Source organism: Prionailurus bengalensis, chromosome E2, assembly GCF_016509475.1.
Source record: "Prionailurus bengalensis isolate Pbe53 chromosome E2, Fcat_Pben_1.1_paternal_pri, whole genome shotgun sequence".
Classification (NCBI taxonomy): Eukaryota; Metazoa; Chordata; class Mammalia; order Carnivora; family Felidae; genus Prionailurus; species Prionailurus bengalensis.
The window spans coordinates 62,066,807-62,083,496 of NC_057352.1; the positions used below are offsets into that span (position 1 = coordinate 62,066,807).

At 59.9% G+C, this 16,690-nt stretch overlaps 1 protein-coding gene across 1 annotated transcript; it reads left to right on the forward strand.

Moving 5' to 3' along the window:
* Positions 1-104: 104 nt before the first annotated feature.
* Positions 105-16,455, forward strand: LOC122494330. Its single transcript, XM_043599392.1, has 8 exons — positions 105-2,795; positions 2,951-3,264; positions 4,733-4,935; positions 6,345-6,515; positions 6,559-6,701; positions 13,531-13,639; positions 14,163-14,273; positions 15,032-16,455. The coding sequence occupies exons 1-8, from the start codon at positions 1,845-1,847 to the stop codon at positions 16,105-16,107; spliced, it is 3,078 nt and encodes a 1,025-aa protein (XP_043455327.1). The 5' UTR covers positions 105-1,844; the 3' UTR covers positions 16,108-16,455.
* The last annotated feature ends 235 nt before the right edge of the window (positions 16,456-16,690 follow it).

Below are 16,690 nucleotides of genomic sequence, written 5' to 3' on the forward strand. Positions count from 1 at the left end.
TGGTGTGTTCCATCATGTGCCTGGTTCCTGGGGGGTTTGGGCTTTTTGTCTTCTATGGTGGGGGGGGGGGGCAGTGCTCGTGCCAGAAACAGACCCGCGCGTTGCTAGGCGTTGCCCCGCGGGAGCCCTTCCCTGTGTCCACCAGAAGATGGGACAGGAACGCCTGGCGGGTCTGGGGAGACGTCCAGGGTGCTCTGTACGCCAAGGACCGCTGCTCGCACCCGCACAGGTGTCTGAGCGCAAAGCAGAGGAAAGCAGGAAAGCACACGCAGAATTCACTGATGGTCATGGGGTGGCTCCCAGGGCAGGGGGGATGCCCCAAGGGTTCTGGTGCAGTTCATGTTTGATGGCTTGATCTGGGTGCTGCTTTCCTGGCTGTGTGGAGGTTGGGGCACCCACTCACCTGCACTTTTTATGATTTGTGTACTTCTTACGTATGAGGTACTTCAATAAAGAGCACAAACCAAAGGGGGTAAAGGAGCTTTGTGAGTTGTGTGATGAGCAATACAAGCGGGTACTGACGTGTGGTCACATGTGTGGGCCCTGCCATCAGAGGCCACCTGGCTTCAACGGGAATGTCACAGATACGCTCCAAACACCGAGACCTCCCTCCCGGTCCCCTCCTGGCCCCACCACCACCACAGAACGAGTCACTCCGCTTTCTCGCTCCGGATTTTCTCTGCCTGTCAACCAACAGTTCGATCCCCCCGCCCACCCTCGCCCTTTAGAAGAGAGATGGCAGTCTTCGGTGAGAAAGCGCTGGGAGCACTCTGGGGCGAGGTGCCCGCAGGCTGTGCGGTGGCTTGGGCAGCGCACCACGTGGTCGTGGTCGCAGACTGAGGTCTGCCCTTGAAGTGGTTTCTTCCGCAGAGGAAATGGGGGCTTGCCCCTCCCCCAGTGGAGGATGAGGCAGAGCAAAAGGCTGTTGTGACCAGGATGCCCTGCAGCAGGTCTCAGTGAAGGGGGTGGGGTTCTTGGGGGCAGGGGCTACCCTTCGCATTTAACATGGGGGTGTTGCAGGCCGGGGGTGGTCAACAGCCAATGGCTGTTCCCAAGGCAGAGTGGTATCAGGTGGGTGTCCCGGATCAGAGATGGCTCCAGGAAGGAGGTGGTGTTTGCAGCGGGCCTGGAGGAGGGTTAGAAGTCTTGGGGTAGATTTAGAGGAGAACCCCCCCCACACACACCCATCCCCGCGCCACACCCAAACAGATGCCGGGAGCAGAGCCAGGCTGGGAGTGATGGTGGAACACAGGTGACGGGAGATCCCCAGCCGAGCCCTGAAGGGGCCCTTGAAGGTCCAGGGCCCTTGGAGTGAGGACGGCCCTGGATGCCATTTGTGTTGCCTGGCAGCAGGCCGGGGTACCATGGGTGCTCTCTGTTGGTGCGTCCAGGGTGCACGCCCATCACGTGGCCGCCCTCAGGAGGAGGGGCTCCGGGGACTTGGAAGAACCGGAGAAAGGCTTCATTCTTCCTGGGACCTCAGCCCACCCCGGGCCTGGGGAAGCAGGAGGCCTGGCCGGCCACGAGGCAGCAAGAGGCATAGAAAAACGTACGTCCGGACCCGAGCCACCGCACCTCCACGGAAGAGGTGGGGAGGTGGGCCGAGGGTCCAGAGAGACTAGAGGGTTGGTACAAGGGAGCTTGGGGTCCTGGCCGAGAAGTGACCGCTCTGGTGGGAGGCTGGGGTCTTTCCAGCTGCATTGTGCCCGAGCTGACGTTTGTCCGGACGGGGAGACGGTGACTGCGAGGGCGGCCCCCGGGGGGACCGATGAAGCCTGCCGGAAGCACCACTATTGAGCAGGACGCCGCGGAGTGAGGCCCCGTTCCTGTTCCCTGGCGGGACTATGTCCGTGCAGGGCCCCCAGAGGAGGCTGCTGGGCTCCGTCAACTCCACCTCCCCAGCCGCCCCGCGCCTCGGGCTGGCCGCCAACCAGACAGGGCCCCGGTGCCTGGAGGTGTCCGTTCCCGACGGACTCTTTCTCAGCCTGGGGCTGGTGAGCGTGGTGGAGAACGTGCTGGTGGTGGCCGCCATTGCCAAGAACCGCAACCTGCACTCGCCCATGTATTACTTCATCTGTTGCCTGGCCGTGTCCGACCTGCTGGTGAGCGTGAGCAGTGTGCTGGAGACGGCCGTCATGCTGCTGCTGGAGGCAGGCACCCTGGCCGGCCGGGCCGCCGTGGTGCAGCAGCTGGACGACATCATTGACGTGCTGGTCTGTGGCGCCATGGTGTCGAGCCTCTGCTTCCTGGGCGCCATCGCCGTGGACCGCTACATTTCCATCTTCTACGCGCTGCGGTACCACAGCATCGTCACGCTGCCCCGGGCGTGGCGGGCTATCTCAGCTATCTGGGTGGCTAGCGTCCTCTCCAGCACGCTCTTCATCGCCTACTACGATCACACGGCCGTCCTGCTCTGTCTCGTCAGCTTCTTTGTAGCCATGCTGGTGCTCATGGCCGTGCTGTACGTCCACATGCTCGCCCGGGCGTGCCAGCACGCCCGGGGCATCGCCCGGCTCCATAAGCGGCAGCGCCCCGTCCACCAGGGCTTGGGCCTCAAGGGCGCGGCCACGCTCACCATCCTGCTGGGCATTTTCTTTCTCTGCTGGGGCCCCTTCTTCCTGCACCTCTCGCTCATGGTCCTCTGCCCTCGACACCCCATCTGTGGCTGCGTCTTCAAGAACTTCAACCTCTTCCTCACCCTCATCATCTGCAACTCCATCGTCGACCCCCTCATCTACGCCTTCCGCAGCCAGGAGCTCCGGAAGACGCTCCAAGAGGTGCTGCTGTGCTCATGGTGAGGCTGCGGGCTCGGGGCCAGGGTGCCGGGCAGAGGGAGGTGGGGATATCCTATGGCCTGATTCCTGTGCGACAGGGGCAGGCACTTGCCAAAGGGGACGGATGAGCCGATCTCTGGCGGTGCGGAGGCATGGACCCTCTGGGGCCCGAGAAGGGAGAGAGCACAGACCTCCAGGAGTTGCTGTGGAGACTGGAGGCTGGGGAGATGGCGGGGCCGCAGGCACTAGAGGTGGGTCCTGGGCCCCTGGACGGGGACCCTGCCCACCCCTGGAGCGCTCCACCTCCAGCCAGGCACCAGGCGAGGACACCCACCTTTGCTGCCAAGTCTATGGATCTGTGCCCCTTGGCCTGTCGGGATGCGAAGTCTCCGTGTGGGCCGAATGACAAGCGCTGCTCCCCGGGAGGGCCTCTGGAAAAGGGACTTTGTGACCAGCAGGACCTGGCTTCGCAGCCCTGCTTCAGGAAGAAGTGAGCTGCTGTTTCAGGCAGAGGGACCGTGTCTGCACGGGCTCCGGCGGAGGGCGGGGCTGATCCAAGGCTCAGCGGTGACCAGAGAGCATGGGGGCTGGGGGTGGCTATCTGTGTGCACCCCACGTATCTGGCAGACGGCGCCGGCCAGTGCCTGCTCAGGCCAAGGCGGGGGTTGTCGGCCTGAAGCAGTGAGCCAGTGTCAGCCCAGGGTCTCAGGGCTGGGAAGTGGCCTGGTAATAAATGCTGTGCTCAATGCATCGCCTCCACCGCCCGTCTTGCCTCTTTCTGGAAATTGCTTGAAGCCAGAGGGAGGAGGAAGGGGGAGGGGCAGGGGTGGGGTTGAGGGTGATGAACAGGGTGAAGTGAGTCCCAGAAACCAGCCAGAAACCGTGGCTGGCCTGCCCAGGTGAAGAAGCCACAGCCCTGAGTGACTCAGTCAGCTAAGCATCCCACTCCTGATTTCGGCACAGGTCACGATCTCACCCTTCATGGGACGCAGCCCTGCACGGGGCTCCGCGCTGACAGCACAGCGCCTGCTTGGGATTCTTCCTCCCTCTCTCTCCACCCCTCCCCTGCTCATTCCCTCTCTCTCTCTCTCTCTCTCTCTCAAAATAAATAAATATGTTTAAAAAAAAAAGGCATAAACATAAGAGACTCTTAAATATGGAGAACAAACAGTTACGGGAGGGGTTGTGGGAGGGGGGATGGGCTAAATGGGGAAGGGGCACTAAGGAATGTACTCCTGAAATCATTGTTGCACTATATGCTAACTAACTTGGATATAAATTAAAAAAAAAATAAAAAGAAAGAAAGAAGAAAAAAGCCATAGCCCCAAAGGACCCAGAGTGCCTGAAGCCCGGCCCATGGGGAGAGTGTGGCGGGAGGGGTGGGGGGAGGCACTCACACCTGCTCTGAGCCCGTGTCCGGTTTTCTCTTCATGGCGCAAACCCCCAGCTCAGAGCAACCAGAGTAAAGAGACAGCAGGAGCAGCAGCCGCACCACCCCAGACACCTCCATGGTGACACGACTCGGCACTGTCCAGGCTGCAGCCAAAGCTGGACCCCCGTGACGCATCTGTGACCTCAGCCCGAGCACATCCCTCTCTCGGCCCAGTCATGGCACCCCTCCTCCGTGTCTGCTCTGAACAACATGGAGGGGCCCACAGTGTAGAGTGGGCTGGGGGCTGGGGTCTGCTCTCCCCCCAGCACTGCCCTTCTGGAAGGGGGGTTAGGACTCAGCCAGCTCTGGGAAGTGTTTGAGGCAAGGCCTCCCCGAATGGAGTAAGTCTGTCCAAGGCCTGTCCAAGTCCACACCCCAAGGGAGTGGACATCTGGGGTGAACCATGCTGCCTGGTGCCAGAAAGCCTTGGGTCCCCCCTCTGTTGCGATCCTGCGTTTCTCACTGAAGAGCCCACCTGGTTTGCTCCACACACACTGAGCGCACAGACGACCCCCTCCTCATACAGGTTCGGCGGAGGCCAAAGTGACGGTACCAGCCAGTTTGAAGGCAGGTCTAGTAACGCTGAGGGCTCCTGCAGCCCCCGGCCAGCCGCCCCGCAGCGCTGCCCCAGCCAGTCCCCACCCATGCTGGCAGCTTCAGCCCAGACTGCTGGCCTCAAGGCCAGGAGCTGGTTCCCGGCAGGGCCAGCCTTTGCTGGGAGACAGGATGGTGAGTCAGCTTTGAACCTGGCACCAGAGCCCTCTGGGGATGGAGGGAGAGCTGGCCTGGCCTGATGCCATCACTCAGGGAGGCAGGGCATGTGGGTAATGGGTCCTGGCCAGCAGGATGCTGCAAAGCTTCTTCCTTCGCTCAGACGGGGAGGTGCAGCCAGCTCCGGGGAAGATCCAAACGCTCACCAACGACCCCCTGAACAGGGTGTGGGGGGGGGGGGGAGGCAGGGAGGGGCCCCAGGCAGCCAGAAGCCAAGGCTCACCAACGACCCCCTGAACAGGGGGTGTGGTGGTGGAGGGGGGAGGCAGGGAGGGGCCCCAGACACCCAGAAGCCAACCACAGAAAGCCACATCGTGGACATGTAGTGGGGGAGGGGTGTCTCTGGAGAACAAAAGACCCATTTCTGGACTAGCCAAACTGGAGAGCTTCAGGAGGGAAAGAGGGGCTTGTGCACAGCCACACCCAGGCAACACACAGGCGCACCGCCGGCTGCTTATGGAACCTCCGGGCACTGTGACTGAGGCCCTGGAAGATTTTCTTACTGAAACATCAGAAGGACCTTATTATAAGGTGGTTTCAGTACGATGTCTGACCCCAGGGGAACATCGAGCCAGTGGCATATGTACGTGCAGCACAACGTCCGCACGGCTCGTCTGCTTCTTTCTCTCCCTTCTTTTCTGACCAGGGGACCCCCTCCCAGTTTTTCCCCCAAGAGCCCCACCCCCTCTGCCTTAGGCACACACCATCTCACCACATAGACCCCCCCCCCCCACCACGTTGTGCTGGCCTCACTTGGACCAAGGGTCTAGGGGTACAAGTGAAATCAGGAGGTGAAGCAGACAGAACCCACTGCCCACCACCCCCCACCCTGCCAGTCCCTGGACTGGCTTGTGTCCTTATGACCATTCCCGACACCGGTATTCACTGAGCAGCGGACACATGGCAGGCGCTGTGACATGTGCAAGGTCCGTCTGGAATGGCGTGGCAGGCCCCTGGGGGAGGAGGAGGCAGGATCGCAACCCCCACTGCAGAAGCTGCCACCCTCTCCCACCGCCCTTCTGACTCGGCGTTTCTGAGCCCTGCCCCACGCTCTCTTCTGGAGGGTTCGGTGACTGCTGCAGCCTTTCCCCGCGTCCCCCACCCCTAAGGGATCCGGCAAAGCTCAGAGTACCTTGTTTGTCCCTTCATGCCACAAGACAGGGAGCTGAGAGGCGTCCATCTCGGTCTTTTGGGGTGGGAACGTGGGGGTGGTCCCTGAACGGGTGTGGGGGAGAAAGGCTGTCCTTGCAAAGCCTCAGGGTGGGGCTGCCGCTGCGCTGGGACCGGGGAGGGCGGCCTAGGCGGCGTCCGAGAGCCGAGAGGGGCCTCTATTGTCCTCCCCGGAGCCCTCCAGCCCCTCCTTTCAGTGTGCGGCCCACCCCACCCCCCGCCCCCCGCCCCCCGCCCCCCGCGGGCCCCCAGACCCCGGCGGCGGCGGGAGGAGGCGCCGCAGCGCGCGGCCGAGTGGGGATGCGCGGTGCTGATGGTGCAGGCCGGTGCCGCATTCTGCGGCGGCGCCCTCCGATTGGCCGCGCCCGGTGACGCCAGGCCGGGCGCGGCGGGCGGGGCCCGGCCTATAAGAGCGGGCGGCGGGGACGCCCGAGCCTCCGCAGCCAGCCCCGGCCTGTACGCGCGTGTCCCGCAGCCGCCCGCCGCCCGCACCGAGCATGAGGGAGATCGTGCACATCCAGGCCGGCCAGTGCGGCAACCAGATCGGGGCCAAGGTGAGGAGGCGCGCCGCCGCACCCCCGCCCCGCTCCGGGCCCCGAGACCCGCGCGCCCCCCGCACCCCCACCCCGCGCCGGGCCCCGGAGGGAGGGAAGCAGGGAGGCGCCCGGGCCCCGCGAGCCGCACCCCGCGTCGCACTCGCCCCTGCGAAGCCGAGAGAGAACAAAGGGACGAGCCGGGCCCCGCGGCGGGCGGGCGACCGGGGCATCGGGATCCCCGCCCTGCCACCTGCACGCCGTGTGTCCTCTGTCCCTGCCCGGGCACCTCTGGCCTGCCGGAGCACGGCTCGAGTCAGCGGCTGCGGCTGCGGGGACTGTCTGGGCGTGGCCCTCTTCTCCGGGGTCCCTACGCAGCCTTGAGCCTGATGGATGGGTGGGCAGGTTTGGGTGGGGCGTCACCCTTCAAAGCCGTAACGATTCTGTCGGCCGTGCTCCCACTCCGCCCGCCCGCCCCCCCCCCAGCCCCCCAGCAACAGGATGTCCTCCCAGCGGCCAGGCCACCCCCGTGTCCCTAACCTCCCTCTTACAGCCCTGGGCTTCCTGACCCCACCCTGTTCCTTTGTTGGGGGGAAGGGTTGGGCACAAAGTCGGGGTGACCTTGGTCCGGGCCGGGACTCTCCTTCGGCTCAGCCCAGCCTGGTCAGAGCACCCGGTGGAGCTGGGTGGGCAGTACCCACCCCGGGACCGCGGAGTCTGGGGGTAGGACGCGGGAACAAAGCCGGGCTCCCGGGATGGACAGCTGCATCATCGCCCGCGCCTCCCCTCCACTGTTGTTAGCCCACCTCACAGATGTTGGGACTGAGGGGAAGAAGAGGTCCTATATTCCCCGCTGGAACCCAGGAGACAGGTGTCACATCCTGGAGATTGTCCCTTGCCCAAGGTCACACAGCAAGTGCGAGACAGAGCCACGCTCTGCAGACGGCCAGCCTAGGGCTCAGGCTGGGTGGGTGGGGCCTGCTGCCCACTGGGGCACCCCTCAGAACAAAACGGGGCCGCAGGAGTGGCTTTGTCAGGACCAAGGCCAGGGACGCGGGGTGGGAACGGTGGAGGGCGGGTTTCCCGAAGGAGGCTGTGGGAGGAGACAGGTCTTGGAGGGGAAGGGGCCTAGGAAAAGGTTCCTCTGGAGGCTGTTGCCATGGAAACCAGGCAAGAACAAAAAGCTAATTACGACAGGGCTGGGGCAGCCTCGTGGCTGACATGTAAATTGCAACTTCTCTAGGGTGGAGGCGACTTGGATGGGGTGGAGGGGTGGAACCAGGGAGACTCCCTAATCACCCAAGGAGACAGCTGTGTCTGCCCCAGGAAGGGGACTGCGGGAGGGGGAGGCCCGGGGGATGATGGCCTCAAATCAAATCAGGGCTCCTGGGGCAGTCACTGACAGCTGCCCTGGCCAGGTGGGAGGGGCGGAGGGCTCACTAATGTGGTCACAGGGGCCAGGCCTGCCCTGAACATCTGCTTCGGGGGGAGGGGGGGGGTGTCAAGGGTCACTGGGGGGAGGGAGGGCAGTCCCGAGTCCTGCCTGAGCCTGGGCGTGTAGCGAGTCCAGTTATGCACCCCTCCCTTCTGTGACCGGGACAGACATGTACCAGGCAAAGGCAAGTCCACGCCAGAGGTATTGCTGAGGTGGGGGGACGGCCAGGAGGGCAGGGGTGGGAGGAAGAAAGGCAGAGGCAGTAGCCTGAGTGCCAGACAGTGTCCTCCGGGGAGATTTTTTTTCTGCTTCTTAGAGATTGCTCATTACTTTTTATTCCTTTTGGGTTGATTTTCTTACTGTATGTTGTTTTAAACATTAATATCTGATCCTTTCTAACAGTTCAAACCAGGGAGAGATGGGGTTTGCAGGGAGGGGGATTGCTTCTCCCTTTCCCACCGCTGCCTTTCTTTGGTGACCAGTGGCAGCTGTCAAGCCCTTTCCTTCTGGCCTCCTTGTCTCGGAAAGTATTCAAAGCCCCCTGGGCTAGGCCCCATGTACGGGCTTAGTGGATGCTGCCATCTGCCCTGTGGACAGGCAGTGCACTGGCCATTTCAGTCTCCTAATCCCATACTAGTTTGGGGGTTTGGGGCTCCCTGGTGAGGGGAGAGAGCAAACTTTTCCTTTCCATCACGATCAGCAGGCTTGCAGGTCCTTGGGTGGTGCTTGACTCAGCTTGGGTCCCTGCTCCAGGGAGGGGCCTGGCTGTGGGGGATCTAGGGCAGTCAGGGAGACTGGGGCCAGGAGAGAACACATCTGTCCTGAGGGTGAGCTTGGCGCATTACTGACTCATGACAATGGTCGCTGCGTATTGAGCGCTGTGCCAGGTGCTCTAGGCGCACCACCTCGCAGGTATGTGGTGAGATGGGGTACCGCTCTCCTCCCAAGGGTCGCTCCAGGAAGTTGAGGCACCCGCCCAGGGGGGACACGGCGGGAGTTTTGAGTTTAGGTCTGCATGGATATATCGGGATGCCCCCCCCCCCCCACCGCGTCCATTCAACAGGCGGATGAATCTGGGGGCCTCGCCCTCCTCCCCTGGGGTGCAGGGCCGGCCAGGAGCCTTTGTCTGCACGCCCTTCTCTCGGCCGCTGGGCGGAGCCTGGGAGGGGCGGGCCCGGACCCTGGCCCTGACGGCCAGTGTGGGGAGGGATTTCCGGTTTCCTCGCACCCGCCTCCTCTCCCAGCGCCTCCTAAATGGGTCAGGGCAACGCTCTCTGTGCTCGAAGCGGGGAAAGACATCGAGGACCTAAAAGGGTTTAACGCCCCTGAATCGGCTAGCCCTCCCTCTGGCGGAGCTGCTGCACCCCACTTGCCTGGGGCTCCTGTGCCCGCCCAGACACTTGGCCGGCCCCTGGGCGCGGACGCGGCAACGGATCAGCACCACGGACAGCGCCGCGGGGGCGGAGGTGGGGGGTGGTGACGGTGTCTTGAGGTAGGAAATGCCGCCTGGACCCTGGGGTCCACACACCATCTGGCAGTTTTCTCAACTGCAGTGATGGTCGTAATTTTTTACTTAATTTACAAAATTATGTTTTATTTTATATTACATATTTTACTAACAAGATACTTATTTTTCTTAAGATTTTTCAGAAGTTCATTTTTTTGAGGGAGAGGGCACGCTCCAGCAGGGTAGGAGCAGCGAGAGAGGGAGAGAGAATCCCAGGCAGGCTCCACGCTGTCAGCGCAGAGCCTCAGACGGGGCTCGATCTCACTGACCATGAGATCATGAGCCGAAATCCAGAGTCCGACGCTTAACTGACTAAGCCACCCAGGAGCCCCAAGATCCTTATTTTAAATCACATTTTATTAGTTTTAACTTCAAAAGCAATTCTTAATATATTCTTGTAAAAAGTGGAGACACTGCAGATGAGGGCAAAGTGCCTACCACCTCCTTCCTGCCTCCACGTTCTGCTCTCCTTGGGGGGCAATTTTGTTTCCATTCTTCCAGCCTGTTTCCTGCGCATGTTATCTGTATATCTTTGTAGAGAGATACAGCATCTTTTGTGAGGTTTGCTTTTTTACTCCATGCATCATTATGCGATATGCCTTTCCCTCAAAGATGCGTCTTGGAATCGGCTTTTATCAGTGATGTTATTTTACTGCACCACACTATCTCAAAGTATATTGCTTTTTTTTTTTTTAACTTTTTTCAACGTTTATTTATTTTTTGGGGGGGACAGAGAGAGACAGAGCATGAATGGGGGAGGGGCAGAGAGAGAGGGAGACACAGAATCGGAAACAGGCTCCAGGCTCCGAGCCATCAGCCCAGAGCCTGACGCGGGGCTCGAACTCACGGACCGCAAGATCGTGACCTGGCTGAAGTCGGATGCTTAACCGACTGCGCCACCCAGGGGCCCCAAAGTATATTGCTTTTTTTAACTTTTATTTTTATTTATTTTTTCTACATAGGACTTTACAAATTTAAATAGCGTCTAAGGGGGGTGGCTGGCTGACACAGTCAGTTAAGTGTCTACTTGGCTCAGGTCATTATCTTGTGGTTTGTGGGTTCAAGCCCCACGTCAAGCTCTGTGCTGACAGCTCAGATCCTGGAGCCTACTTCGGATTCTGTGTCTCCCTCTCTCTCTGCCCCTCCTTTGCTCTCTCTCTCTCAAAAATAAATAAACATTAAAAATTTTTTTAAAATAGCATCTAGGGGCACCAGGGTGGCTCAGTCACTTAAGTGTCTGACTTCGGCTCAGGTCATGATCTCACAGCTTGTGGGTTCGAGCCCTGTGTCGGGCTCTGTGCTGACAGCTCAGAGCCTGAAACCTGCTTCGGATTCTGTGTCTCCCTCTCTCTCTCCTCCCCTCCCCTGCTCACGCTCTGTCTCTTTCTCTCTCTCAAAAACAAATAAATGTTAAAAATTTTTTTTTTAAATGGCATCCAAGGGGCATCAGGGTGGCTCAGTTGGTTAGGCAACCAACTCTTGATTTCAGCTCAGGGCATGATCTCAGCGTTCCTGAGTTTGAGCCTCACTCAGGCTCTGCACTGACCCTGTGGGGCCTGCTTAGGATTCTTTTTCTCCTCTTCCCTCTCTCTGCCACTCCCTCCCTCACCCCCCCCCCCCACATACACCTCTCAAAATAAAGAAATACAACTTAAAATTTTTAAAAAAATAAATAGCATCTAAGACCTTTTAACTCAATGAAGCCAACATTTGCTGAATGCATCAGGCCTTGTGCTAACCATGTGATGTGGGTACTATTATCGTGTCCACTTTACAGTTGAGAAAACTGAGGTCCCAAAAGCTGGGGTCACTGGCACACACTGACTGGTGCTGGATGGATCTGGTCCGTCTTCTCCTGGAAGACCGTGCTTCTCACAGATGCATTTTCAACAACTTTCTGTAGATATGTTGATGGCAGGGTGACTGAATCACTCTCTGCTGGCCCCACACTTGTTGTCTTGAGCTCATCACTCCTCTACAGGGGCTGCGGGTGTCCCTGACACCAGAGGTTTGGGGTGTCTTGGAGCCCTGGGGACCAAGGCCCTGGCTCAGGCTCTCACAAAGGCCTGGGACTGAGGAGGGCAGCGGTAGGAAGCTCTGATCAGGCCCCAAATACCTCAGTGACATTTCTGTGTGTTTGTTTCTAATTACAAAATTAACAGACACAGTGTAAAAAGAACAGTTAACAATGACAAAACGGGGAATAAGTCCAGCCCCTGTCCTCACTGAGGGATGACCTCCAAACACACCTTCTCTGGACGAACTACCAAGACTTTTCATGCATTTTATAATAATAACACTTTTCATAATGATCAGGGTTTTAAATTTTTTAATGTTTATTTTTGAGAGAGAGACCGAGCGACAGAGAGGGAGAGAGAGAGAACATGAGCGGGGAGGGGCAGAGAGCGAGGGAGACACAGAATCCGAAGCAGGCTCCAGGCTCCAAGCCGTCAGCACAGAGCCCGACGCGGGGCTCGAACCCACAGATCCTGAGATCGGGACCTGAGGGGAAATTGGATGCTTAACTGACTGATCCACCTAGGCGTCCCATAACTATCAGGGTTTTAAAAATGTTTTTTAAACTAATCTTTTGTTGTTGTTTAGAAATTAACACATGACAAAGAATTCCAAAAACCCCAAGGGTATACAGTGAAAAGAACCCTTCCCCAGCCCAGAACCACACTGCCAGGCACAGCTCCCTGGAGCAGACCTCTGTGTGCCTGTTAGAGACATCTACATATCGATGAGGACGAGCACGCTGGTTTCTTACTGCTTTTTTCACTGAGCCGTCTTTTGCCAGCACATGACTCACGTGTAGAGGTCTGTTACTTCTTGAGCCCTTCATCCCATTCATCTTCTGAAAGTCACTCCAACCCTGGGGAGCAAAGGGGAGGGGCACCGGGAAGTCCCACGGCATGTGACCAGTGACCCTCCCTGAGTGGGCCCACAGTATCCACAAAAGCTTGGAGATGCCCTTGGGATGAGAGCAGAGCTCCGGGCAGCCTTCCCTTCCCCCGGGGAGTGTGTCTTTGTGTGCTCACTTACAAGCCCCCACTCACACGCTCCACACAGATTAACTCGCTTTACTCCTGGGAAGCCTTGTTTCCACCATCCGGCCTACCGAACGGATGAGGGCCCCGAGGCACAGAGAATCCTCAGGACCCGGCCAGGGTCACACAGCTGGAAAGAGGTGGTGCCGTTCCTGAATGCAGGCCCCGCTCTAGGCTTTTGGGCCCTGCTACAGCTGCAGGAGCGGAGTCGGAGGAGGGCAGTGTGGACGGCAGGAGGCAGTGGAGGAAGGAAGCCCCGGGGGTTGGGGCCGGGCAGGTCTTTGAGGACTGGCTGGGGGGCCCCAGGCAAGTCAGTTCCCACTCGGGGCCCCTGTGGTTCCTGGTGGCTGAGGCTGATGGTGTCCTGGGCACTGCCGGACCCTGTCTCTGGACAGCCTTTGCCCTGACACCGAAGGGCACACATATCCTGGACCCTGTCACTTGCTGTGGGCAGTCCTTGATCTCTGTGCCTCAGTTTCTTCATCTGAAAAGAGAAATAACGAAAACCGCCCCGCGAGGGTGATTATTACTACCCCTTCACGGAGGAGTGGCTGTCCCAGGCCCCTGGTTAGCAAGTGCAGGGCTGAGTCTGGGGGCCCGGGTCTGTGTCAGCTGAGCCCGGAACCACCCTGAGGGCTGCAGGCCGCGCCCACCGTGCGGACAGTGGACGTGCATATTTGCTGGGACAATCTTGTGGCGGATGACAGAGCTTGGGGGCTCTTCTCCAAAGTCACCGAAAGGAGTGAGTGCAAGCTGTGCATCCAGGCCCCTTAATCTATACCCAGGGCTGAGTCCGTGGGAGGCGAAGGGCCTGGTGGGGGCCGCAAGCACCTGCTGACCCTTCCTTTCCCCCTGCAGTTCTGGGAGGTGATCAGCGACGAGCACGGGATAGACCCCAGTGGCAACTATGTGGGGGACTCGGACCTTCAGCTGGAGCGCATCAGCGTCTACTACAACGAGGCCTCTTGTGAGCTCCCACCTTGCCCCGTGCTCGACCTGGGAGGAGTGGGGAGAGGGCTTCTTGACTGCCGGGTCTCGGCATCTCTGCCCGCCTAGCAGCAGCTTGGCAGATGCAACCTGAGACTCACAAAACAAAGACAAGGGACCCTGGGAACTGCCACCCTAGTGAGATTCAAATACGTGTAATGGTCACACGACACATACACAGTCCAGGGGAATGGACAGGGCTGGGCAGGGTCCTGGAGGTCCCGCAGGAGGCCCCTGGGAGGGTCCAGAGCAGGGGCTATTTAGCAACTGGTGTAAAATGATGTCCACGGCGAACTGGAGAAATATCAGCCTGCCCACGTGGACGTAGGATGAGGTCCCGGCTGTCTGAGGTGTTGACCACGATCCCCGTTTCACACGTGGTTCCCACCTCTCTGGTCCCAGAGAGTCTGAGCACTCATGGTGACAGCATGACTCTGGCGGGACAGGGCGGTAGGCGTCCCTTCCCCTGTGTGACCCACATAACCCACCCCTTTCCTCCTCAGCTCATAAGTATGTGCCTCGGGCCATTCTCGTGGACCTTGAGCCTGGGACCATGGACAGTGTCCGGTCTGGGGCCTTTGGGCACCTCTTCAGGCCTGACAACTTCATCTTCGGTAAGTTTCCCCTGTCCCACACTCTGATGCAGACCCCCATCACAGGCAGATCCAGATCAGTGAAACAACAGAGCAAAGTCGCCACTTAGCAGGACAGAAATGACCTTCCCCTGTTGCAGTGGGCCCAGAGAAAAGGCTCTGTGCAGAGAATAGAAACCACTTGTGTATTTCAGGCAGAACAATGTGTAAGGCAGAGAATTAAGCTTAGGAGACTGCTACAGAGCTGGCAGGACACGAGTCAGTCTCCAGAGGATTCAAGTTCATGGGCAGGCAGCATTGCTGTGATCAAGAGACCCTCACCCCATTTCTGTCTTCCGGAGTTCAACACCCCAGCTGAGGGGCTCGAATCCACATTCAGACCCCAAGCCGTGAGGGATTCTGGGGTTCTGGAGGCCACCGCTTACACTGCCAGCATGGCCAGCCAGAGGGTGGGTGGGCTGCGGGGGGGGGGGGGGTGGGAGGGGGACAGGTAGATTCACCCAGGACCCCCGAGGGAGGCAGAGCGAGAGCTGCAAGCCCAGGTCCTCAATTCCTGTCTCGAGCCCTTAACACGGGGCACCAGGCAGTGGGGTCCCCAGCACACAGCATGGCTGGCATGGAGGGCCATGGAGGGAGCGTGCGGGTGTGGGCACCCCCACTGCACGGAGGGAGACAGGCACAGGGTGTCCCCAGTGGTGCTCTGAGTGGCCTGTTCAGGCAGCCACCGGAGGCCTGACTGGTCTTGTGCTCCCCCTGCCCCCTCTCCCCCTCACCCACAGGTCAGAGCGGGGCTGGCAACAACTGGGCCAAGGGTCACTACACGGAGGGCGCTGAGCTGGTGGACTCGGTCCTGGACGTGGTGCGGAAGGAATGTGAGAATTGCGACTGCCTGCAGGGCTTCCAACTGACCCACTCGCTGGGCGGGGGCACGGGCTCGGGCATGGGCACCCTCCTCATCAGCAAGGTGCGCGAGGAGTACCCGGACCGCATCATGAACACCTTCAGCGTGGTGCCCTCGCCCAAGGTGTCGGACACGGTGGTGGAGCCCTACAACGCCACGCTGTCCATCCACCAGCTGGTGGAGAACACGGACGAGACCTACTGCATCGACAACGAGGCCCTGTACGACATCTGCTTCCGCACCCTCAAACTGGCCACGCCCACCTACGGCGACCTCAACCACCTGGTGTCGGCCACCATGAGCGGCGTCACCACGTCCCTGCGCTTCCCGGGCCAGCTGAACGCCGACCTGCGCAAGCTGGCCGTGAACATGGTGCCCTTCCCGCGCCTGCACTTCTTCATGCCCGGCTTCGCCCCGCTCACCGCCAGGGGCAGCCAGCAGTACCGCGCGCTCACGGTGCCCGAGCTCACGCAGCAGATGTTCGACGCCAAGAACATGATGGCCGCGTGCGACCCGCGCCACGGCCGCTACCTGACGGTGGCCACCGTGTTCCGCGGCCGCATGTCCATGAAGGAGGTGGACGAGCAGATGCTGGCCATCCAGAGCAAGAACAGCAGCTACTTCGTCGAGTGGATCCCCAACAACGTCAAGGTGGCCGTGTGCGACATCCCGCCCCGGGGCCTCAAGATGTCCTCCACCTTCATCGGCAACAGCACGGCCATCCAGGAGCTGTTCAAGCGCATCTCCGAGCAGTTCACGGCCATGTTCCGGCGCAAGGCCTTCCTGCACTGGTACACGGGCGAGGGCATGGACGAGATGGAGTTCACCGAGGCCGAGAGCAACATGAACGACCTGGTGTCCGAGTACCAGCAGTACCAGGACGCCACGGCCGAGGAGGAGGGCGAGATGTACGAAGACGATGAGGAGGAGTCCGAGGCTCAGGGCCCCAAGTGAAGTGGCTGGAGGGGCGAGCCGGGCTGCGGCCAGGGCCACGAGGCCTGTCCCCTGGCGCCACGTCGCTACTGACACCACCCCCAGGCTTGCCCCCACCAGCTCTGCTCACAGCACCCTAGGGCTCCCGAGAGCTTGTCCTCCAGTATTTACGGCATCCCCACCCCACGTGAGTCCTGTCTTCCCGCCATAGGTCACCTCCATTTTTGTGTCTGCTTTATTGTCAGCTGCAGGCCTGATGTTTTATGGCTTATTTTGTTTCTTTTGTTTTTGTTTTTTTTTGGTTTTTTACTGGTTTGTGTTTATATTTTTGGGGGAGGGGATACTTAATAAATTTATTGCTGTCAGATATCCCTGCCTGGTGCTGGAGATTTCATTTTGTTCTGGAAAGTTGGGTCTGAAGGGGTGAGGAGGGGCAGACGGGGAGGTCTGTGTGGGAGCAGGGCAAAGAGGCATCGTCTCCCAGGCCGGTGGCTGAGAAGGGCTATGCTCAGAGGCTGCCGGTGCGTCAAGGCTCAGCCCCTGGGGAGCTTCTGGAAGGGGGGTCCTGGAGACGGAGGCTCATCCCGAACACCAGGTGCAGCTC

Coding starts and splice junctions, on each gene's coding strand:
- LOC122494330 (XM_043599392.1), top strand. CDS start 1,845: ATGTCCGTGCAGGGCCCCCAGAGGAGGCTGCTGGGCTCCGTCAACTCC. Junction 3,265..4,732: donor CAGCCCTGCTTCAGGAAGAA/GTGAGCTGCTGT, acceptor CTCCTCATACAG/GTTCGGCGGAGGCCAAAGTG. Junction 14,274..15,031: donor GCCTGACAACTTCATCTTCG/GTAAGTTTCCCC, acceptor CCTCACCCACAG/GTCAGAGCGGGGCTGGCAAC.